General features: G+C 46.0%; 1 protein-coding gene across 1 annotated transcript in view; it reads left to right on the top strand.

The window, feature by feature from the left end:
* The first annotated feature begins 595 nt into the window (after window positions 1–595).
* LOC116984349 (ethanolamine kinase 1-like) overlaps window positions 596–24,184 on the top strand; it is a 331,741-nt gene continuing 308,152 nt past the window's right edge. The window contains exon 1 of the mRNA XM_033038497.1: window positions 596–876. Coding sequence (XP_032894388.1) covers window positions 733–876 — 144 coding nt within the window. The 5' untranslated portion in view covers window positions 596–732. The remainder of the gene's footprint in view (window positions 877–24,184) is intronic.

Genomic DNA, 24,184 nt, shown 5'->3' with positions numbered 1-24,184 from the left:
GAACCTCTGAGAACCGCACGGAAGCCTTGGGTGGGGCAGAAAGTCTCCAGAGGATTCCGTTCAGGTTTCCTAAGTGGGACAGGGGCATTACTCAGCGGGTCAAGCAGCATCTCTGGGGTAAAAGGATGGGTGATGTTTCTGGTCGGGACCCTTCTTCAGACGGAGGTGTTATTTCTTAAGAGAGACATAAAATACTGGAGTAACTCAGCGGGACAGGCAGCATCTCTGGAGAGAAGGAATGGGTGCCATTTTGGGTCGAGACCCTTCTTTAGACTGAGAGTGAGGGGAGAGGGAGACTAGAGATATAGAAGAGTAAGGTGTGAAAACGAGAGATCAAGGATGAATGTCAAGGAAAATGTGGGGAGGGGATACAAAGTAAAATGTAATCAGGAGGACACAGTCAAACTAGGATAACTATAGTGTGTGAGGGGCGGAGAGAGAGGGGGGGAGGGTTACTTGAAGTCAGAGAAGTCAATATTCATACGCTGGATTGTATTTATCTCGTTTCTGCAATACTGAGCAGTTGCAATGCGCTACCCGCGGGGGTAAGAGGGTGCTGAGCGCGTTGGGATGTCCCTTGTTGGAGTGGAGTTTCAGAAATGCCGGCTGCTGTCACATACCACAGGTCAATGGCCAGAACCAGTTGTCGCAAGCACAACACACACAACACACACACACAACACACACACACTCACAGGGACTCAGCCGCTCATACTCCGGGGAGTGAGCGCCATGGAGAGGTCGGGTAGAGACCACCCGGCCACTGCAACCAAGCATCTGGACCTCCTGGTGGATGAGAAGGAGCCGAGGAAGGACATCGAGAGGTTGCTGAAGCAGGTGCGGCCGCTGTGGAAACCGGCGGAGATCAAACTCAAGGCAAGTCCGAGTTTTCACTGGACCCACGGCAATCCTCTTGACGGGAGAGACATTCTCCAATCTGGAGACACTTGGCAGATGGTGGGGCAACTCGGGCAGCGTCTGTGGAGGGAATGGACACACCACGTTTCTCCAGGTCTTGAGACTCTTCTTGAGTCCACTCTCCCTCCACAGATGCTGCCTAACCCGCCGAGTTCCTCGAGCAGTTCGCGTCCAGCTCCAGGTCCATGTTGAACACATACAGTGCTGGAGTTAACTCAGCTGGCCAGGCAGCATCTGTGGAGGACATGATTAGGTGACGTTTCAGGTCGGTGCTCTCCACCACAATCAGTCTGAAGAAAGGCCTCAACCTGAAACGTTACCCATCCATGTCCCCCAGAGATGCTTCCTGACCCGTTACTCCAGCACTTTGTGGGGTTTATTGTAAAGCAATGTGTCTGTTCCTTGTATCTGCTTGCAATAGACAATAGACAATAGGTGCAGGAGTAGGCCATTTGGCCCTTCGAGCCAGCACCGCCATTTAATGTGATCATGGCTGATCATCCCCAATCAGTACCCCATTCCTGCCTTCTCCCCATATCCCCTGACTCTGCTATACTTAAGAGCCCTATCTAGCTCTCTCTTGAAAGCATCCATAGAACCTGCCTCCACCGCCCTCTGAGGCAGAGAATTCCACAGACTCGCCACTCTCTGTGAGAAAAAGTGTTTCCTCATCTCCGTTCTAAATGGCTTACTCCTTATTCTTAAACTGTGGCCCCTGGTTTCATCTCGTCTCGAGGCTGTCAACACAGGACACCAGAACCAGGCAGCATCTGTGGAGGGAATGGACGGGCGACATTTCAGGTGGGGACCCTTCAGATAAATTCATTACAGTGGGGGCAGCTTTGCATTCTCTTTACACATATTACTGGTAAACGAACCCCCAAAGCTGCATTGGGTCCATGAACCCATGAACTGATCCACCGTCAGGATTTCACCAATCTTATTGTACTATTCTTCATTGAAATGAGAAAGAACCACAGAGGGTGGTCGATTGGTGGAATTCATTACCACAGAGGGCTGTGGAGACGTCATTTTTAAGGTGGAGATTGACAGATTCTTGATAAGTACGGGTGTCAGGAGTTGTGGGGAGAAGGCAGGAGAATGGGGTAGAGACGGAAAGATAGATCAGCCATGATTGATTAGCCGAGGAGACTCGATGGGCCGATTGGCCTAATTCTACTTCTATAACTTATGAAAACGTTTTAAGGTGAGAGAGCTAAGATTTAATAGAAACCTGAGGGGCAACCTTTTCAATGGTGGGTATATGGAACGAGCTGCCAGAAGAGGTAGTTGGGGCAGATACATGTAAAAGGCATTTGGAGAGGTACATGGATAGGGAACTTTATAACCATATAACCATATAACAATTACAGCACGGAAACAGGCCACCTCGACCCTTCTAGTCCGTGCCGAACACGTATTCTCCCCTAGTCCCATATACCTGCGCTCAGACCATAACCCTCCATTCCTTTCCTGTCCATATAACTATATGGGGGGGCAAGGTTAGCTGTGAGGAGGATGCTAGGAGACTGCAAGGTGACTTGGATAGGCTGGGTGAGTGGGCAAATGTTTGGCTGATGCAGTATAATGTGGATAAATGTGAGGTTATCCATTTTGGTGGCAAAAACAGGAAAGCAGACTATTATCTAAATGGTGGCCGACTAGGAAAAGGGGAGATGCAGCGAGACCTGGGTGTCATGGTACACCAGTCATTGAAAGTAGGCATGCAGGTGCAGCAGGCAGTGAAGAAAGCGAATGGTATGTTAGCTTTCATAGCAAAAGGATTTGAGTATAGGAGCAGGGAGGTTCTACTGCAGTTGTACAGGGTCTTGGTGAGACCACACCTGGAGTATTGCGTACAGTTTTGGTCTCCAAATCTGAGGAAGGACATTATTGCCATAGAGGGAGTGCAGAGAAGGTTCACCAGACTGATTCCTGGGATGTCAGGACAGTCTTATGAAGAAAGACTGGATAGACTTGGTTTATACTCTCTAGAAATTAGGAGATTAAGAGGGGATCTTATAGAAACTTACAAAATTCTTAAGGGGTTGGACAGGCTAGTTGCAGGAAGATTGCTCCCGATGTTGGGGAAGTCCAGGACAAGGGGTCACAGCTTAAGGATAAGGGGGAAATCCTTTAAAACCGAGATGAGAAGAACTTTTTTCACACAGAGAGTGGTGAATCTCTGGAACTCTCTGCCACAGAGGGTAGTCGAGGCCAGTTCATTGGCTATATTTAAGAGGGAGTTAGATGTGGCCCTTGTGGCTAAGGGGATCAGAGGGTATGGAGAGAAGGCAGGTACGGGATACTGAGTTGGATGATCAGCCATGATCATATTGAATGGCGGTGCAGGCTCGAAGGGCCGAATGGCCTACTCCTGCACCTAATTTCTATGTTTCTCTATGTTTCTATGTTTCTATCCAATTTATTTTTAAATGATAAAAACGAACCTGCCTCCACCACTTCCACTGGAAGCTCATTCCACACAGCCACCACTCTCTGAGTAAAGAAGTTCCCCCTCATGTTACCCCTAAACTTCTGTCCCTTAATTCTCAAGTCATGTCCCCTTGTTTGAATCTTCCCTACTCTCAGTGGGAAAAGCTTATCCACGTCAACTCTGTCTATCCCTCTCATCATTTTAAAGACCTCTATCAAGTCCCCCCTTAACCTTCTGCGCTCCAAAGAATAAAGCCCTAACTTGTTCAACCTCTCTCTGTAACTTAGTTGCTGAAACCCAGGCAACATTCTAGTAAATCTCCTCTGTACTCTCTCTATTTTGTTGACATCCTTCCTATAATTAGGCGACTTTGAGCGGGATATGTCCAAATGTGAGCAGGCGGGACCAGCTTAGATGGGGCATATTGGTCAGCATGGATGAGTTGGGCCAAAGGGCCTGTTTCTATGACTCTATCTGGGCATCTTGGTCGGCATGGGCAAATGGGCCAAAGGGCCGTGAGCTGGATGGCTCTATGACTCTGACACTTCAAACTGAAGAGCCAATATCATGGTGGTTCAGGTCTCATCACTGCCATGCCACCCAACACAGATAGACCTTTCTCTACTCCTATGTGTTAGTATACTCTGAAATATAGCAAGGGCCTTTCCTAGTTCTTTCTATTGAAGCAATGTTCTCCCAACAATAACGTTGACTGTCTCTATTCAATGTTCCCTGAAAATTGACTCCAAGTACTGGATACTTTCACATTTGTCCTGTTATATTACCACGTTGTGTTAATCCATCACACTCAGACGGTATTTAATCAACAGTTCTTATAGAAGATAGAACAGCACAGCACAAGATCAGGCCATTCGGCCCACAAAGTCTGTGCCGAACATGTTGCCAAAATCCAGTCTCACATGCCTGCATGTGACCCGTATGCAGAGGTTATCTAATCTGTAGATAGAAGATATAGCATATCATCAGAAAATGACAGAGTGCCGGAGTAACTCAGTGGGTCAGGCAGCATCTCTGGAGAACAATGGATAGGCGATGTTTCGGGTCGGGACCCTTCTTCAGCAGATATTATCAGCATTTGTGGTTGACCAGAAACGTCACTTATCCTTGTCCTCCAGAGATGTTGCCTGACCTGCTGAGTTACTCCTGCACTTTGTATCCCATTTTTTGAATGTGTTTAAGATCCAGAGGGGAATAGGCAGGGTGAATGGCTTTGTAGATAGACACAAACAGCTGGAGTAACTCAGCAGGTCAGGCAGCATCTCTGGAGGAAATGAATAGGTGACGTTTTGTGTCAAGACCCTTCTTCAGACTTTGTCTTTTAAACAGAATGGGAATCAAAAGCCAGAGGACGTAGGTTTAAGGTGAGATGGGAAGATTTAATCGTAACCTGAGGGGCAACCTTTTCATTTAGAGGATATATGTAATTGAGGAAGATACTATAATAACATTTAAAATACATTTAGATAGATAGTTGTGTAGGGAAGGTTTAGGGCGAAATGTCCAAACATGGGCAGGTGGGACTAGCTTAGATGCAGCACATTTGTCAGCATGGCCAAGATGGGCCGATGGGCCTGTTACCCTGCTGTACTCTATCTGCAAATCAGCATAAAGTGATAGAGGAACACAGTGGACCCAGGAACACAGGCAGCATCTGTGGAGAAAGAAGGGAGAGAGAAGGTGGGGGGATATGGTGAGGGAAATGATGGCGGAGGAAGGAGAGAGAAGGGAAGGGTGGGAGGGAGGGAGGGAGGGAGAAGGAAGGAGGGACAGGCAATGTTTTAGGTTAGAATGAAGAAGTATCCCGACCCAACATGCTGTTGAGTCTAATCTTTATTAAGAACATAATTGCGTTCCTTCCAACTGCTGCCTACAACCGATTGAAATATATAAAGGTGGATTAAAATAAACACCAAAAAACAACGTTGAATGTGACCCATGGACACATAGATTCTGTGTGCTTTTCTCCGCAAATATTTGGAAACGGACAATGTTGTTGATTGAATGAATGTGAACTTGGCAGAATTAGCTGTGTCCCTGTACAAAGGTTGTGTTGTGCTCTTCTCACTTTACAGAGAGACGAGGAACTGCAGATGCTGGAAGCTTGCGTAGAACAGGGCGGCACAGTGGTAGAGTTGCTGCCTTATGGGCCTGTCCCACTTAGGCGACTCTTTAGGCCAGGCACTAGTTTTAATGGAATTCACCTACGACAACCTGGCGACAACCTACGACAGCAAAAATTGTCGCCATTGTCACCAAAAATGTTTCAACATGTTGAAAATTTTGCGGCAGTCGCCCAAACAATTGCCTGAGTGAGACAGGCCCATTACAGTGCTTGTACCACCAGAGACCCGGGTTCGATCCCGACTATGGGTGCTGTCTGTACGAAGTTTGTACGTTCTCCCCGTGACCTGCGTGGGTTTTCTCCGAGAACTTCAAGAGAGAAAATAACAGCTCATTGTGTCTATAATTTACATTTCCTCCCACTCGCCAAAGACGTACAGGTTTGTAGATTAATTGGCGATATGAAAATGTAAATTGTCACTAGTGTGTATAGGGTAGTGTTCATATGCGGGGATCGCTGGTCGGTGTGGACTCGGTGGGCTGAAGGGCCTGTTTCCCGACTGTATCTCTAAACTAAATACTAAACTAACCACAAAGTGCTGGAGTAACTCAGCGGGTCAAGTAGCACCTGTGGGGGACATGCGTGGGTGACGTTTCAGGTCGGGACATTTTACCGACCTGAAACGTCGCCTATCCATGTTCTCCAGAGATGCTGTCTGACCCTCTAGGTTTCTCCAGCACTCTAGTGTGTCATTTTCTGATAATATGTTATCTGCAAATTGGATAATCTCTGCATACGGGTCACATGGGCAAATGGGTCACACGCATTTACAAGAAATTTGCAAAAAAAACAGTTTTGTCTTTCCCAGCACTCTCTATTCAAGTTCACTGAAAGGAATTTCTAACCTGCACGCTCCAATCATTCACCTCCATTATGAAGGAAGGATTACTCGGCCTAATATTCGTCGATAGAAAGCTCAAATTAAGTTTGCTGAAGCCTCCTCTCTCCATTCTCCGCCCACATTTCCCACACCATCTCCCCCTCTCCCCCCCCTGTCTCCCTCCTTCCTTCTCCTCCCTCCATCCCACTCGTCCCTCACCACCTCCCGCTGACCTATGGACCTGGTCAGAGGTCAGAGGTCGCTCACTCTTGGACTGGCACTGGTCCCTGCACCAGGATTCTTGAGGTCAAGTAGGTTGCCGGGTGGGGGGGGGGGGGGGGGGGGTGGGGGGATAGGGGAGAGTCCCCGTGATCAGGTGGTGAAGAGGCAACATTATCCTCCACCCCCTACCCCCACAGTGGGAGGGTGGGGGGAGGGAAGAGTAGTGATGGCTTTAGTTTAGTTTAGTTTGGAGATTCAACAAAGAAACAGGCCCTTCGGCCCACCAAATATGCACCAACCAGCGATCCCCGCACACTTACACTCATCGTACATACCAGGGGAAATTTACAATTTTACTGAAGGCAATGTACGTCTTTGGAGTGTGGGAGTAAAACGGAGCACCCAGAGAAAATCCATGCAGTCATAGGGAGAACGTACAAACATATACAGACAGCACCCATAGTCAGGATATGAACCCGGCTCTCTGGTGCTGTGAGGCAGCAACTCTAGGCTGCATCACTGTGACATTGACACCTTCCCATCTCTCCTTTTACATTCTAGGTAGGCGATTGAACCATCTTATCACCAACCTGTATCTGTACACTGTGGACGTCTGTCTCAATTACCATCATGTATAGTCTTGCTCCTTAGCATGCAGCAAAAAAGCGTTTCACCGTGCCTTGATACACATGACAATAAACTAAACTTATGGAATAAACATTGTATTTACCGAATAAGACACAAATGCGGGAGTAACACAGCGGGTCAGGTAGCATCTCTGGAGAACATGGATAGGTGACGTTTCGAGCCTGGTCTATACTTCAGACAAAGGGTCTCGACCCAAAATATCGCCTGTCCATGTTCTCCAGAGATACTGTCTGACCCGCTGAGTTACTCCAGCACTTTCTTTTGTAAACCAGCATCTGCAGTTCCTTGCTTCTACAATGTATTCATGGAGATTATTTACCAGACAACAGTGAACATTCCATTTCTTAAATGATTGATAAAACTTTTATAATAAAAGTCCATGTGACAATTTTTACTCATGGTTTATAGAGGACAACAAACAATGAATAAGACCCTCATACCTTCCATCCACAAGACTCTGCATCTGCATGGTCACGGGGAGAACGTACAAACTCCGTACAGACAGCACCCCAGAGTTAGAATCAAACCCGGGTCTCTGGCACTGTAAGGCAGCAGCTCTACCACTGTGTCACTGTGCCACCTCTGTTATGTAGGCTGTTAGATATTGCACTGTGCAGTATTTGTTTCAGGTACTTTATAAGGTATGTTAACAGAAATTACATTATTCTACACCGTAATTAAATTACCAGGACAAAGAGGATTAAGATGAGAGTGGAAGGATTTAATAGTAACCTGAGGGGCAGCTTCTTCACACAGAGGGTGGTTGGTGTATGGAACGAGCTGCCAGAGGAGGTAGTTGAGGCAAGTAATATGACAATATATGGGTACATGGATAAGAAAGGTATAGATGGATATGGGCCAAACAGTGAGTAAATGGGAGATGCTTAGATGAGCCATCTTGATTGTTATGGACACATTGCTGGTTCAGAGGGCTCCATGATGCCATGGATCCATTCACACATTTGAGGGTTATATGAAATGATCATTGTGTAAGTATACACATTCGTCATAAACGACACCCAGGATCACTGCATAATTTGCCAGCTCCCATTCCCCTTCCTCCTGTGTTATTATGTGTGTGCTGACGAGATTCCAATTTGCCAGTGTGAAAGGTGTCTCATTGCAGAGGTGACAGATCCTCCTGTCATTGTTACCCCTGTTGTTCACAATTGTCTCTCCTGCTGTGAGGGAGAAATGTTTAAACCTGACGGAGAGCAAAGTGACCAAGGATGTACTTACATAGGAGGGCTGTGAGATCTACAGTTTTGGTCACCCTGTTATAGGAATGGTGCAGAGCAAACCCCCATTTTAATGGACCTCTTTATAAGGGAATTAGTTCATAATGGATGGACGTCAATGCCGGTCGATGTTACCCCCAACTTGAACTGCCTCCCGGACGCTTGCAGCCTACACTACTTCCTCCCACGCTTCCAGGTCGTGCCTCCCTACACCATTGCCGATCCTCACCCGCACTCCAGCTGCCCGTGGGCCGCGACCATTGACTCGCCGATCCTCGCCTCTCCCCTGGCCGGCAGCAGGCTGCAACCCATCAACTCATCTGCATTCCAGTCCCAGTTCCGGACCGAGGGTCCGAAGAAGGGTCTTGACCCAAAACGCCACCTATCCATGTTCTCCAGAGATGCTGCCTGACCCGCTGAGTAACTCCAGCACTCTGTGTCCATTTTGTGTATTAACCAGCAACTGCAGTCGTTTGTTTCTAATACTTGTGCAATGGTGATACCTTACCTGAACGAGGGTTCACTGTATTTAAACTGGAAAAAGTACAGGTGTTACCGATTTCAGGATCAAACAGAATGTCTTAATCACATTGTGGCTGATTCATGATTTACATTGCAAAAGGTTGCTGACAATGGTGATACTTCCTTAGAAGGATACTTCACCGAATACTGAAAGCCCCAGACAGAGTGGATGTGGTGAGGATGCTTCCACCAGTAGGAGAGTCTAAGACCAGAGGGCACAACCTCAGAATAAAAGGACATACCGTTAGAATTGAGATGAGGAGGAATTTCTGCAGCCAGATGGTGGTTAATCAGTTGAATTCATTGCCACAGTCGTCGGTGAAGGCCAAGTTATTGGGTATTTTTAATGCAGAGATTGATAGGTTCTTGATATGTAAAGGCATCAAAGGTTATGGGGAGAAGGCAGGAGAATGAGAGTGAGAAGGAAAAATGGATCAGCCATGATCGAATGACAGAATAGACTCAATGGTCCGAATGGCCTAATGCTGATCCTATGTCTTATGAGCATGAAGATGAGGTGATTCAGCAAATCGGCAAATGCTTTCTTGAACTTTTACATGCCTACTACAGAGAGGATGTTGATTAGTTGCATCACAGCCTGGGGACAATCTAAACAGCCGGTAATCGCCCGATATTGAAGAAGATTACAAAAAGTGGTGAACACTGCCCGCTCCATCATGGGTACTCACCTCCCCACCACACACTGCCCACTCCATCATGGGTACTCACCTCCCCACCATCTAAAGGCACCCAGCATCATCAAGGACCCAGTCCATTGGGCGGTACTTATGGGAGCCTAACAACGGAGACTTCCATGTTCAGCTTCTTCCCAACAACCATCAGGCTCTTGAACACTACAACCACAAACTAAACTCTGAACTATGAACGGTCTGGGTTGTACTAGGGACTTTGTGCTTTTGTTTGGTTTGCACTATATTGGGGTTTTGTATTTATTGAACATGTTTGTGTGTGTTTATTACTTCTCTTGAGTACTTTGTCTGTTATTCCGTTTTGGCACCCATGATAATAAAACATTCTTGACTCAAGGGACTCGACTAACAACGCTAAAGAGTGCAAATAGACACAAGACCGAACATACCTTACATTCAATCAATAAATAGAAAATGATCGGAAATGCTACCAGACTGTTGTGAAAATGCAACTGGTTCTTATGGTATTTCATCTGGGCAACATACCACTCCAGACCCACACTGCGGTTGACGTTAATATCATCCAGCTCATAAAAAATTGGTATGCTATTGCTGGCCACATCCTAAAACCAGATAGTGCTACAGTTTTTTTCTTCAATATGTTACAGTTGTACAAGACATGAGACAGCATCTGGAGTATTGTGTTCAGTTTTGGTCAGCCTGCAACAGGAAGGATGTCAATAGACAATTGACAATAAACAATAGGTGCAGGGGTAGGCCATTTGGCCCTTCGAGCCAGCCCCGCCATTCAATGTGATCATGGCTGATCATCCCCAATCAGTACCCCGTTTCTGCCTTCTCCCCATATCCCCTGACTCTGCTATTTTTATGAGCCCTATCTAGCTCTCTCTTGAAAGCATCCAGAGAACCTGCCTCCACCGCCCTCTGAGGCAGAGAATTCCACAGACTCACCACTCTCTGTGAGAAAAAGTGTTTCCTCGTCTCCGTTCTAAATGGCTTACTCCTTATTCTTAAATAAGGAGTAAGCCATGGTTCTGGACTCCCCCAACATCAGGAACATGTTTCCTGCCTCTAGCGTGTCCAAACCCTTAACAATCTTATATGTTTCAATGAGAAATCCTCTCATCTTTCTACTCCAGAGTGTACAAGCCCAGCTGCTCCATTCTCTCAGCATATGACAGTCCTACCATCCCGGGAATTAACCTTGTAAACCTACGCTGCACACCTTCAATAGCAAGAATGTCCTTCCTCAAATTAGGGGACCAAAACTGCACACAATACTCCAGGTGTGGTCTCACTAGGGCTCTGTACAACTGCAGAAAGTCATTAAGTTAGTAGTGCAGAATAGATTTACGAGGACGTTGCCTGGATTCGAGGGCCTGAGCCCTCGGAAGAGGTTGGGCAGACTAGGACTTTATTCCTTGCAGCGCTGAAGGCTAAGGGGTGATCTTATAGAGGTGTATAAAATCATGAGGGGAATTGATAGGGTGAATGCACAGTAGGGGAATCTAGAACAAGATGACATAACTTTAAGGTAAGAGGGGAAGAATATAATAGAAACCCGAAGGGCAGCATTTTCACACATGGTGGGTATGTGGAACAAGCTGCCAGAGGAGGTGGTTGAGGCAGACATAATAACACTTAAAAGACATTTGGACAGATTAGTGGATAGGAATGATTTAGAGAAATAGGGGATAAAAAGGGTGTCAAAGGTTAATAAGAGACGGCAGGATATTGGAATTGAGAAGAAAAAACAGACCAGCCATGATTGCATGGCGGAGCGGACTCGATGGACTGAATGGCCTAACCCTGCTCCAATATCTTTTGGTCTCAGATTCCAGCATCTGCAGTTCCATGTGTCTCCTCTTTAAGCTATGTAAGGATTAGGATTGTTAACTCTGTGGGCTTCAACAGTGTCGTTAGAGGTCATCAATGAGTTGGAGCAATTAGGCCCTGAGTCAAAATGCTATGTGGTTCCATTTAGCGGACTTGTGCCGTAATGCTTTGATGCCACCACTAGGTGCCAGAAGTTTACCGCAGTGAATAAATATTTTTGTGCCTTTAAATTGCAAATATTCTGCTGTACAAAATTAGAGTTTAAAGTTTAAAATGAGATTCCTTAATAGTTTATGATCATGGAAGGAGTACGTCATTAAAGCTTAGACTAGCAACTGCTGTGCTGATACAAGGAATAGCCACTCGTTTAGAAACTGAAATATTAGCGCAGGAGGCAATACTCATAATATCTCCACGCCAGATTATTGAGTTATTATGGTTTGTGAAAACTTGTGCGCAAAATGACTGCTATATTCACCTGCAGTGTGGTACAATTTAGAATGTTACTCAGTGACTCTGTGACATTCTAACACAGGTTGTAGGCCATACTAACACAAGTCTCTAAGTCTGAAGGAGGATTGTGGCTGTTTTTAATTTCTGGGGTGGCACAGTGGCGTAGCAGTAGAGTTGCTGCCTTACATTGCCAGAGATCCAGGTTCAATCCTGACTACGGGTGCTGTCTCTGTGTGTAATTTGTACATTCTTCCCGTGACCTGCGTGGATTTTACTCGGGATCTCCGGTTTCCTCCCACACTCCAAAGACATACAAGTTTGCAGGATAATTGTTATCGGAAAAAATTGTAAATTGATCGCAATGTGTGGGATAGTGCTAGTGTACGGGGATCACGGGTCGACGGGGACTTGGTGGGCCGAAGGACCTGTTTCCGCGCTGTATCTCTAAATTAAACTAAATTGTTGCAATGGGATACAAATATGATGTAAACCTTTTCCATGTGGCAGAAAAAAGACCACTTTGAGAGCAGGATTCAACTGACATTCAGTGAAGTTAAAAATCCCTTTTATATCCTATCCATGTTCTCCAGCGATGCTGCCTGACCTGCTGAGTTACTCCAGCACTTTGTGTATTTCCTTGTAAACCAGTGTCAGCAATTCCTTGAGTCTAATGGGCCTGTCCCACTGAGGCGATTTTTTAGGCAATTACAGGCGACTAGTTTGTCGCCGAGAGTAGTCTCCTCAGTCGCGCAAAATGTCGTAGCATCTTTCTGGTCACCACTAAATTTTTAACATGTTGAAAAATGTTCGGCGACAGTGGGTTTGACGCCAATGATAGTAGCTTGACGTGGGTGCTGTCGCAGGTTGTCGCCAGGGCGACATAGGTTGTCGCTGGTTTTTCGGCGACCTGCTACGACTTTGACAGTCGCTGGCAGTTGCCTAAAAAAATCGCCAAGTGGGACAGGCCCATAAGTCTCTAAGTTGATGATTAAGGAACTTCTGCAACGTACCTCTTTCCATGTAGCAGCAAGGAAAGAAATAACAACTTGAGGAGCTAACAACAGTTGTACATTGTGGGTTGACTTATTTATGAGCGGGGTTTGAGTATTCCTCAGTTGGGAGAAGGTTAGTGTCATCAGATGACAAGCATGTCAGTGAACATTCTAACTAGCTAGCACACTAAATCTTTCTACAAGGAAATCATTCAGCTGTCCTAAAAATGAAGTTTGAACAGCGAGAGAACACAAAGCTGGTACAAACTGGCAGCATTCATGCAGAACACAATAGGGGGAATGGGATTTCAGTTCTGCTGAGCGTCATTTCACTTTAGTTATGTATTAGAAGCCTGCAGAAGATAGGAATTGGTAAGACCAGAGAATGAAGGCCTTGTCTGGCTGTTTTATGCTCTTCAGGACATGTTGCAGTGGTGTTACCATTCTGGAAGTGATTGAAGATTAGTGGCTTTTTTCTTGTTGCTGGTGCCACATGGAATTTATAGCCTGCATTTTCAGCCTTCCACCCTCCCGAGACTTGTTCAGCGTGTGTTTCACACTGTGTAATAAGTTCATGTCATAGGCCATTGGGCCCATCAAGTCTACTCTGCAGGACCTGCTGGAAAGGGTAGTCCGGAGGCAAAATACAGCAGATGATGGAAATCTGAGATAAAAGCAGGCAGTGTTTCTCTCTCTCTGGCGTTTAGCTGCGTAGATGGCCGGTCAATGTCCACCTGGGAGCAGTCCATGATGGTACTGTTGTAGGTTGTGTGCCTAAGGCTGACTCCTCACAGCGAGTGCAGAACTCGGCAATGCTGGCAAAGACCTACGATACGACACAATAGAACTTTATTTATCCCGGGAGGGAAGTTGGTCGGCCAACAGTCATACAACAGTCATGGCCCAGGCTTACAGTCAGCGTGGAGAAGCAGAGCTGAGGTCCTGTCAGTCCAGGCAGGGCTGAAGGTTAACCCGGCGAGACAGGCTGAGTTGAGCTGCATTTAGCACTGGATTGAGCCTCTGAAGCCTCGCGCGTGTGTGTGTGAGTGCGCATGCGTGCGCGGCCGCCAAGAAATTGTGTCCCCCCGTCCCTCGGTCCCCTCTATATTTTGTTAGCGATTTCCGTGCCTGAGTCTACCCCATGACAGAAGGGGGAGGAGTTGTACAGTTTGATGGCCACAGGAAAGAAGGATCTCCTGTGTCGTTCTGTGCTGCATCTTGGTGGAACCAGTCTGTTGCTGAAGGTGCTCCTCAGGTTGACCAGTGTGTCATAGAGGGGATGAGCTGTATTGTCCAAGGTGCTCCGCAGTTTGAGGAGCATCCTCCCCTCCAAGACCAACCTCCCATGAATCCAACTCCGCCCCCAGGACGGAGCCAGCCTTCCTGATGAGTTTGTTAATCCTGTTGGTGTCTGCAGCCTTCACCCAGCTGCCCCAGCACACGGCAGCAAAGCAGATGGCACTGGCTACGCCGATTGGCAGAATATCTGCAGAATCTCACTGCAGATGTTGAAGGAGCGGAGCCTTCTCAAAATGTACACCCGGCTCTGTCCCTTCTTGTACAGGGCCTCAGTGTTCCTGGACCAGTCCAGTTTATTGTCTAGGTACACTCCAAGGTTCTTGTACTCCTTGGTAAACTGCACATCCACACCATTGATGGAGACAGAGGACAGGGGTGTTCCTCTCCTCCTAAAGTCCACCGCTAACTCCTTAGTCTTGTCAGTGTTGAGCTGCAGGTGATGCAGCCCACACCACTCAACAAAGTCGTTGACTACACCTCTGTATACAGTTTCACTCCCCTCCCTGATGCAGCCCACAATTGCAGAATCATCTGAAAACGTCTGCAGGTTGCAGGAGACTGTGTTATAGGTGATCGACCTGCCATCCAACCTGGACACCCCCCACATTCAAATCCGTCCACGACCTTGCATTATGAAAGCTGTCTTCTCAATGGTCCCGTTTCATGGGAGGAGAGCAACACTCGTTATGCATTCCTGCACTAGCAGGGTACAAATCCCCCTTAAATATTTAATCTGCTTTGTTTTCTAAACCTTCCAGTTATCTTTGCGTTCTCACTTGCTATTGACGTGCATAAATTTGTCGAGTTCCAGAAATGTGCGACACAGAAGTACTGCAGAATGGTGACATCGCAATAGTGGGGCAGCGGGTAGAGCTGCTACCTCACAGCTACAGAGACCCGGCTTCAATCCTGATTCCGGATGCTGTCTGTGTGTGGAGTTGGCATGTTCTCCATGTGACTGCGCGGGTTCCCTCCGGGTGCTCCGGTTTCATCTCACATCCCAAAGGCGTGCGGGTTTGTAGGTTAATTGGCCCTCTGCAAATTGTCCCTAGTGGATGCAGATGTAGGATAACATGGGACTAGTGTGAATGGGCGATCGATGGTCGGTGCGGACTCGGTAGATCAAAGGCCCTGTTTACATGCTGCATCTCTAAACTAAAACTAAACTTAAACTCAAAAGAGAATGCAAAATATTGGGCTGGAAAGGGAAAAAATGTGTAAAAGATGTAATAAAAAAATGTAAAGACAAAATAAATGACATAATAAAGTAAGTTAAATTCCTAAGTTATAACTGGGTCCACCACAGCTAGACACTGTGTCATAAGAGGTAATCGCAGCACCTGTGGGTGTCTGTGAGCACGGGATCGATGACCAAGCCAAGAAGACTTCAAGACAGAGCTGAACGCTTGTGAACCAGGTGCCATTCATCTTGTTCCTGCAGCCTGGTGACTTCCTGCAGTATTTAGCTGTTGCCAGCTCCGATTCGTCCCGTTCTCCACTCGCTGGGTGTTTCTGACCACCCACCGCTCTGCCAGCCATTCATCCCCCTCTGCCCCACCGCTGGTCTGCGGGTGAAATCGCCTGGAAGTGGAAAAGGGCAGGGAAAAGAACAATCGTGGAGAACGAGCATAAAAGTCAGGGATTTCTTTTTGCGGCTTAGGATAATTATAATTGTGCTGACAAGAACAAAAGAGAAAGGGATGGAAAATATCTAACGGAGAAGAAAGGAACAAACAGGCTTTGAACTGCTCGCAATTGCCCATCAGAATATGCCCAGCATATGGTCAGAGTGTGTGGTGCAGATGTGTGATATTCTGTGGCTGACTCTTACCGTAAACTTTGAACAAATTATCTATTCAATTTTGCATGAACAAAGGAATACAGGAAATGAAAAAGAAAATGACAAAATATTATTTTTTAACAGCCGTTTCGCAAATATAGGGCGTAAATATTAAAAATCTTGTTCCAACTTATCTTGGAATATTTCACGAGGAAGGAGCCTCGATGCTTTTTAAGTTACTGTCCAATGTCGCACAACAAAAGCATATTAAAGAAGGATGAATTGGCAGAAAACTTGCACAACAGACTTAATGTCTACTGTCTGACACACAATGTAAGCTTGAGTCAACACTCTCAGCTGATACTTTTAAGTTAATTCTTCCAGCCCATTCCTGACACAAATGATCCATTATATTAAGATTTTTGTAATATTTGCCACACCACAATAAATGAATATAAGCAAATATCCCCTGAATCTGCTGATGCAGTCAGCATGTAAAAATAGTGCTGTGTATAAAATAGAACGTAGAACAGTACAGATAGACACTAAGTGCTGGAGTAACTCAACGGGTCAGGCTGCATCTCTGGAGAAAAAGGAATAGGATCGAGACCATTCTTCAGACTGAAGGTTGGGAGGTTTGAAGAGCAGGAGATGAGAATAGAGGAAGACCATTCAGGGAATTAACTGGTCCTGGTCCATTCTTGCCTCCAGCTCTCCCCACCCTCCCACCCCCACCCACCCTCCCACCACTCCCCCTACTACCACCCCCTCCTCAGTGTGAAGAAGGGTCCCGATCTGAAATATCACCCAAGGTACACAAAAAAGCTGGAGAAACTCAGAGGGTGCAGCAGCATCTATGGAGGGAAGGAAATAGGCAACGTTTTGGGCCAAAACCCTTCTTCCTCCTTTTTCTCAGGAGATGTTGCCCGACCTGCTGTGTTATTCCAGCATTTTGTGTCTCTTTGGTATAAACCTGCATCTGCAGTTCTACATCGACCAGTATAGTACAGGAAAAGACCCTTTGGCCCACAATGTCTATGCCGAACATGATATCAAGACCAACTCTTATCTGCCTGCATTACCAAAATTTGGGCTGCAGGTCGGAAAGCAGGGAATAAAGTTTTACATTTGATTATTATATTTTGGGGGTGTGCTTCTTTTTCAATTTTGGCTTTTTAAGTTATTTTATTAAAAAGGGTCAAATATTTTTCTACTTTTTAAATAATTCTAAATGCCGGATAGACGAAGCATAAAAATGCCTCCACATACATACCTGTCAGAGCTATCCAGCACATTTGATCATGGTTGCTTGGTGTCCTTGGCAGATTCACTGCTTCTCTAGACTTGCTGTTGGAGTTCAGCTGAGTTGAAGCAGCCAAGGTGACCTTTCACGTGCAGGTTCACCTGCAGGGTGACAGTCACACCTGTTCCCAAACACACAACATAGAAACATAGAAACATAGAAACATAGAAATTAGGTGCAGGAGTAGGCCATTCGGCCCTTCGAGCCTGCACCGCCATTCAATATGATCATGGCTGATCATCCAACTCAGTATCCCGTACCTGCCTTCTCTCCATACCCTCTGATCCCCTTAGCCACAAGGGCCACATCTAACTCCCTCTTAAATATAGCCAATGAACTGGGTGGCACAGTGCCACATTTTAGGGGTGGCACAGTGGCGCAGCTGGCAGAGCCGCTGCCTCATAGGGCCAGAGATCCAGGTTCAATCCTGACCTCGGGTGCTGTCTGTGTATGCGGAGTTTACACGTTCTCCCTGTGACCACGTGGGTTTCCTCTGGATGCTCCGGTTTCTTTTCAAGGTTGCAGGTTAATTGACCCTCTGTAAATTGCCACTAATGTGTAGGGAGTGGAAGAGAAATTTGGGGAACTAATGTGAACGTGTGATCGATGGTCGACGAAGGGCTTCCTTCCATGCTGTAGCGTTAAAATTGAATTGAATTTAAATTGAAAGATACATCATGGAAACAGGCCCTTCGGCCCACCGAGACATACCGACCATCGATCACCCGTTCACAATAGTTCTATGTTCCCTCAATTTCTCATCCACTCCCTACACACCAAAGATCCTATCGCGAGCAAGATGGTCCACTCGACGAAAAAGACGTGTTACGGTCATGGGCAGATCCATGGGTAATTTAAGGCCCCATTTCCGTAACCGGCTTCCGTCTCCGCACCAAAGATCCCATAGGATAATAGTGCGGAGACGGAAGCCGGTTACGGAAACATCCTCGTAAAAATAAAAGTTATTTGGAAAAATCTTCTCCTCATTTTCAGAATTATATCTTATTAACACAAACTGTTCCCCCGCAACGCTGATTACACTGCGGGTCGGCTCGGGTCAGGTCCAGTCCGGTCCGGTTACGGAAATGGATGAAAAAGAGGCCCACGTTCCGTTCCGTTGCGTACTACACGTCAGCCCATTGCATTTAGCAATAGTGGTCCATCTTGCTCCGCTATAGGATCGTTGCTACACACTAGGGGCAATTTACAGAGGGCCAATTAGCCTACAAACCCGCACGTCTTTTGGATGTGGGAGGAACCCAGAGCACCCGGAGGATCTCCACACGGTCAACATACAAACTTCAAAAAGTCAATCAACATTTACTCACAGAAATGTGTGAATCTCACAATGTTCAGTGTGTTACAATATTCTATAAAAAAATAATTAAGACGTGGGAATTCAACAAGGTCAGTTCTTTTAAATAATATATTCTATGTGCATGGTGAATCTGTGTGTCTGTGTGAGTGGTGAGTCTGTGGAATTCTCTGCCTCAGAGGGCGGTGGAGGCAGGTTCTCTGGATGCTTTCAAGAGAGAGCTAGATAGGGCTCTTAAAAATAGCGGAGTCAGGGGATATGGGGGAAGGCAGGAACGGGGTACTGATTGGGGATGATCAGCCATGATCACATTGAATGGCTGGCTCGAAGGGCCAAATGACCTACTCCTGCACCTATTGTCAATTGTCTATTGTCTATTGTCTATTGAAGGTGTGGGTATAAAAAGCAAAGAATACAAACTGTATGGGTTTCCTAACACAGTGTTGTTCCTACAGAAAGTTATCCTCAAGTTATGAAATGCCACCCTGCTGTAAAATAGATTGGAAGTCATTATAGAAATGAGGATCAGGAAATGCATTTCATCAAAATTTTCTTCAGGCCACATAAAATTTAGAATGCTGTAAACATTTCTAGGATTGAAAATAACAGTATTTTAAGACATTCCTCAGAAATGTCTAAAAGCATTTCATACCAGTGAATTGGAGCTTTGTACCAATTACTGTGCAGGACAAGAGTCGGGAGTGTTTAATGCATTTGCAGTATTGCATACAGTTCTTTTACTTTAGACTTTAGGGTACAGTACGGAATCATGCCACGGAGACCGTGCCGACCAGCGATCTCGATACACCAGCACTATCCTACACACTACAAACAATCTTTACAATTATATCAAAGGCAATTAACCCACACATCTATACATCTTTGGAGTGTGGGAGGAAACTGGAGCACCTGGAAGAATGCAAACACTCTGTACCGACAGCACCCATAGCCAGATTGAACCCGGGTCTCTGGCGCTGTAAGGCAGCAGCTCTACCGCTGCGCCAATGTGATGCCCTTCTGATCGCCCCATTACAGGAAGTATTTGGAGGCTTTGGAGTAAGTGCAGAGGAAGATTACTAGAATGATGACTGGATTAGAGAGTCTTAGCTACAGGGAGAGGTTGGACAGACTTGGATTGTTTTCTCTGGAACACTGGGGGTAACGGGGAGACCTGAGACAGGTGTATAAAATTATGAGAGGCTTAGATAGGGTAGACAGTCAGAACCTTAATTCCCCAAATACTTGAGAGCATAGTTTTAATCCATCGTGAGAGGTACAGACAGGGGTTTCTGCGGCAACAGGCGGGATTCAAGGATGGTGTGTTGCCTCCCTGGTGCCAGGATCCAGGACGTCATGGACTGATTGCAGGGCACCCTCAAGGAGGAAGGGGCGCAGCAATAAGCGGGAGTGCATGTCGGCACAAATGACGTCGGGAAGAAGAGGAAAGAGATTCTGCAGAGTTGGAGGGTTTGAAGAAGGGTTTCGGCCCGAAACGTTGCCTATTTCCTTCGCTCCATAGATGCTGCTGCACCCACTGAGTTTCTCCAGCTTTTTTGTGTACCAAGAGATTCTGCAGCGTGACTTTAGAGAGCTCGGAAGAAGGCTGAAAAGCAAGACCCCCAGGGTGGTTATCTCCAGTTTGCTTCCAGTTCCTCATGCTGGTGAGGGCAGGAACAGGGAGATAGGGGATCTGAATATGTGGCTGAGGAGCTGGCGCAGGGGGCAGGGATTTAGATTCTTAGACCACTGGTATCTGTTTTGGGGTAAGGGTGAATTGCACCTTAACAGGCGGGGACCAGCATTCTGGCAGGCATGTTTGCCACTGCTACATGGGTGGGTTTAAACTAAGTAGTGGGGGGAAGGAGACAAATTGGAAATACAAGGATGGAGTTAAAGGAAAAGAAAGTATAGGAAAAGTTAAGAAAGTCACCAGAATTAACGAGGCAGAAAGCTCACGAAGGGATAGGAGAGTATGGCCAAGTGAAATAGGAATCGATGTGAAAGGTGAGGTGAGTAATGGATTAAAAGTATTATTTATGAATGCACAATGTATAAGAAGTAAAGTGGATGAGCTTGGGTCTCAGTTAGAGATTGGTAGATATGGCATTGTGGGGATTGCAGAGACATGGCTGCAGGAGGATCTGGGCTGGGAACTGAATATTCAGGGTTATACATCCTATACAAAGGACAGGCAGGTGGGCAGAGGAGGTGGGGTAGCTCTGTTGGTGAGGGATGAAATTCATTCCCTTGTGAGGGGTGACAGGGACTGACGATGTAGAGTCGCTGTGTATAGAATTGAGGAATTGTAAAGGCAAGAAGACACTAATTGGTGTTATGTACAGACCCCAAAACAGTAGCCTGGAAATAGGGTGCAACTTGCAGCAGGAGTTAAAACAGGCATGTAACAAAGGTAATGCCACCGTGGTTATGGGAGATTTCAATATGCAGGTAGACTGGGAAAATTAGGTTGGTTCTGGACCACAAGAAAGGGAGTTTGTAGAGTGCCTCCGATATGGATTCTTAGAGCAGCTTGTATTGGAGCCGACCAGAGAAAAGGCAATTCTGGATTTAGTGTTGTCCAATGAATCAGATTTAATAAAGGAACTCAAGGTAAAGGAACCGCTAGGAGGTAGTGACCATAATATGATAAGTTTTAATCTGTAATTTGAGAGAGAGAAGGTTAAATCGGAAGTGTCAGTGTTGCAGTTGAACAAAGGGGTCTATGAAGGCATGAGAGAGGAGCTGGCCAAAGTCACTGGAAAAGGATCCCAGCAGAAATGATGGTGGAACAGCAACAGCATGAATTTCTGGGCATAATCCCGAAGATGTAGGATCATTTCATTCCAAAAAGGAAGAAAGATTCTAAGGGAACAGTAGCTGACAAGGGAAGTTAGGGGTGGAATAAACTAAAAGAAAAGGTGTATAATAACATAGCAAAGAGTAGCGGGTAGCCAGAGGATTGGGAAAAGGGCAATACGGGGTGAAAACATGAAGTACGAGGGGAAGCTGGCCAAGAATATAAGGATGGATAGTAAAAGCTTCTTTAGGTATGTTAAGAGAAAAAGATTAGTAAAGACAAATGTGGGTCCCTTGAAGGCAGAAACATGTGAAATTATTATGGGCAACAAGGAAATGGCAGAAGAGTTGAACCGGTACTTTGGTTCTGTCTTCATTAAGGAAGACACAAACAATCTCCCAGATGTACTAGAGGACAGAGGATCTAAGGAGACAGGAACTGAAATAAATTTGCATTAGGTGAGAAATAGTATTGGGTAGACTGATGGGACCGAAGACTAATAAATCCTCAGGACCTGATGGTCTGCATCCCAGGGTACTCAAGGAGGTGGCTCTAGAAATGCATTGGTGATCATTTTCCAATGTTCTATAGATTCAGGATCAGTTCCTGTGGATTGGAGGATAGCTAATGTTATCCCACTTTTCAAGAAAGGAGCGAGAAAACTGAATTATAGACCAGTTAGCCTGACATCGGTGGTGGGGAAGATGCTGGAGTCAATTATTAAAGAAATAATAACGGCGCATTTGAATAGCAGTAAAAGTATTGGTCCAAGTCAGCATGGATTTATGAAAGGGAAATCATGCTTGATTAATCTTCTGGAATTTTTTGAGGATGTGACAAGTAAAATGGAAGGAGGAGAGCCTGTGGTTTTTCAGAAAGCCTTTGATAAGGTCTCGCACGGGAGATTAGTGGGCAAAATTAGACCACATGGTATTGGGGGTAGGGTATTGACATGGATAGAGAATTCGTAGGCAAACAGGAAACAAAGAGTATAAATAAATGGGTCCCTGTCAGAATGGCAGGCAGTGACGAGTGGAGTGCCGCAAGTCTCGGTGCTGGGGCAGCAACTATTTACAATATATATTAATGATTTAGATGATGGAATTAAAAGTAACACTAGCAAATTTGCAGATGACACAAAGCTGGGTGGCAGTGTGAACTGCGAAGAGGATACTTGGAGGTTGCAGGGTGACTTGGACAGGTTGAGTGAGTGGGCAGATGCATGGCAGATGCAGTATCTATATTACTAAAAGTCTGATCTTGACCGCTTTTGGCCAACTGTGCTGCGATTTCTGAGAGAACGCCGCCATCTACGCCTGTCATTTTTGGCCACCTCGCTCAGAGCCCCCCTCCGCCTTCCTGGACTGGAGGATTTTTCCCATCGATGACAAATCAGAGAGATATTAATATTTATTTAAAAAATCACCATTCTCTCTGCTGCCCCTGCTGGAGGTAGGGGGAGGGACTATAAAACCAGGAAGTGGTGTGCCACACTCAGTCTCTGCAAGATGGATGAAGCCAAAGGATCACGTCTCTCTGAGCTCTGAATAACACTGAACACATGTCTACTCAACTGTGAGTCCCCTTAATGTTGTTTGAAAATGAAAATATGGTTTGTTTGAAGTAAAATGGCACTGCCTGCAAATGGTTGTTTGGGTGCTTTGGCTTGAAGTTAAAAGGCACTACTTACTGCAAATGGTGGCTTGGGTGCTTTGGCTTGAAGTTGAAAGGCACTATTTACTGCAAATGGTGGTTTGGGTGCTTTGGCTTGAAGTTGAAAGGCACTACTTACCGCAAATGGTGGCTTGGGTGCTTTGGCTTGAAGTTGAAAGGCACTACTTACTGCAAATGGTGGCTTGGGTGCTTTGGCTTGAAGTTGAAAGGCACTACTTACTGCAAATGGTGGCTTCGGTGCTTTGGCTTGAAGTTGAAAGGCACTACTTACTTCAAATGGTGGCTTGGGTGCTTTGGCTTGAAGTTGAAAGGCACTACTTACAGCAAATGGTAGTTTGGGTGATTTGGCTTGAAGTTGAAAGGCACTAACTGCAAATGGTTGCTTGGGTGCTTTGGCTTGAAGTTGAAAGGCACTACTTACTGTAAATGGTGGCTTGGGTGCTTTGGCTTGAAGTTGAAAGGCACTACTTACTGCAAATGGTGGCTTGGGTGCTTTGGCCTGAAGTTGAAAGGCACTACTTACTGCAAATGGTGGCTTGAGTGCTTTGGCTTGAAGTTGAAAGGCACTACTTACTGCAAATGGTGGCTTCGGAGCTTTGGCTTGAAGTTGAAAGGCACTACTTACTGTAAATGGTGGCTTGGGTGCTTTGGCTTGAAGTTGAAAGGCACTTCTTACTGCAAATGGTGGCTTGGGTGCTTTGGCTTGAAGTTGAAAGGCACTACTTACTGCAAATGGTGGCTTGAGTGCTTTGGCATGAAGTTGAAAGGAACTACTTACTGCAAATGGTGGCTTCGGAGCTTTGGCTTGAAGTTGAAAGGCACTACTTAAAGCAAATGGTGGCTTGGGTGCTTTGGCTTGAAGTTGAAAGGCACTAACTGCAAATGGCAGCTTAGGTGCTTTGGTTTGACGTTGAAAGGCACTACTTATTGCAAATGGCGGTTTGGGTGCTTTGGCTTGAAGTTAAAAGACACTACTGCAAATGCACTTATTTCCTGTTTGCACTGTATATTGCTTTTGGATAAAACGCTACCACTTACGGCTGTGATTTTTGGCCATCTTACTCAGTCCCCATCTGCACAGCAGGTGCAGAGAATTCTTCCCATCAATGAAAAATA

Source organism: Amblyraja radiata, chromosome 20 (genome assembly GCF_010909765.2).
Source record: "Amblyraja radiata isolate CabotCenter1 chromosome 20, sAmbRad1.1.pri, whole genome shotgun sequence".
Lineage (NCBI taxonomy): Eukaryota > Metazoa > Chordata > Chondrichthyes > Rajiformes > Rajidae > Amblyraja > Amblyraja radiata.
The sequence above is the reverse complement of the archived record's forward strand: the minus strand, read 5'-3'. Positions and strand labels throughout refer to the sequence as shown.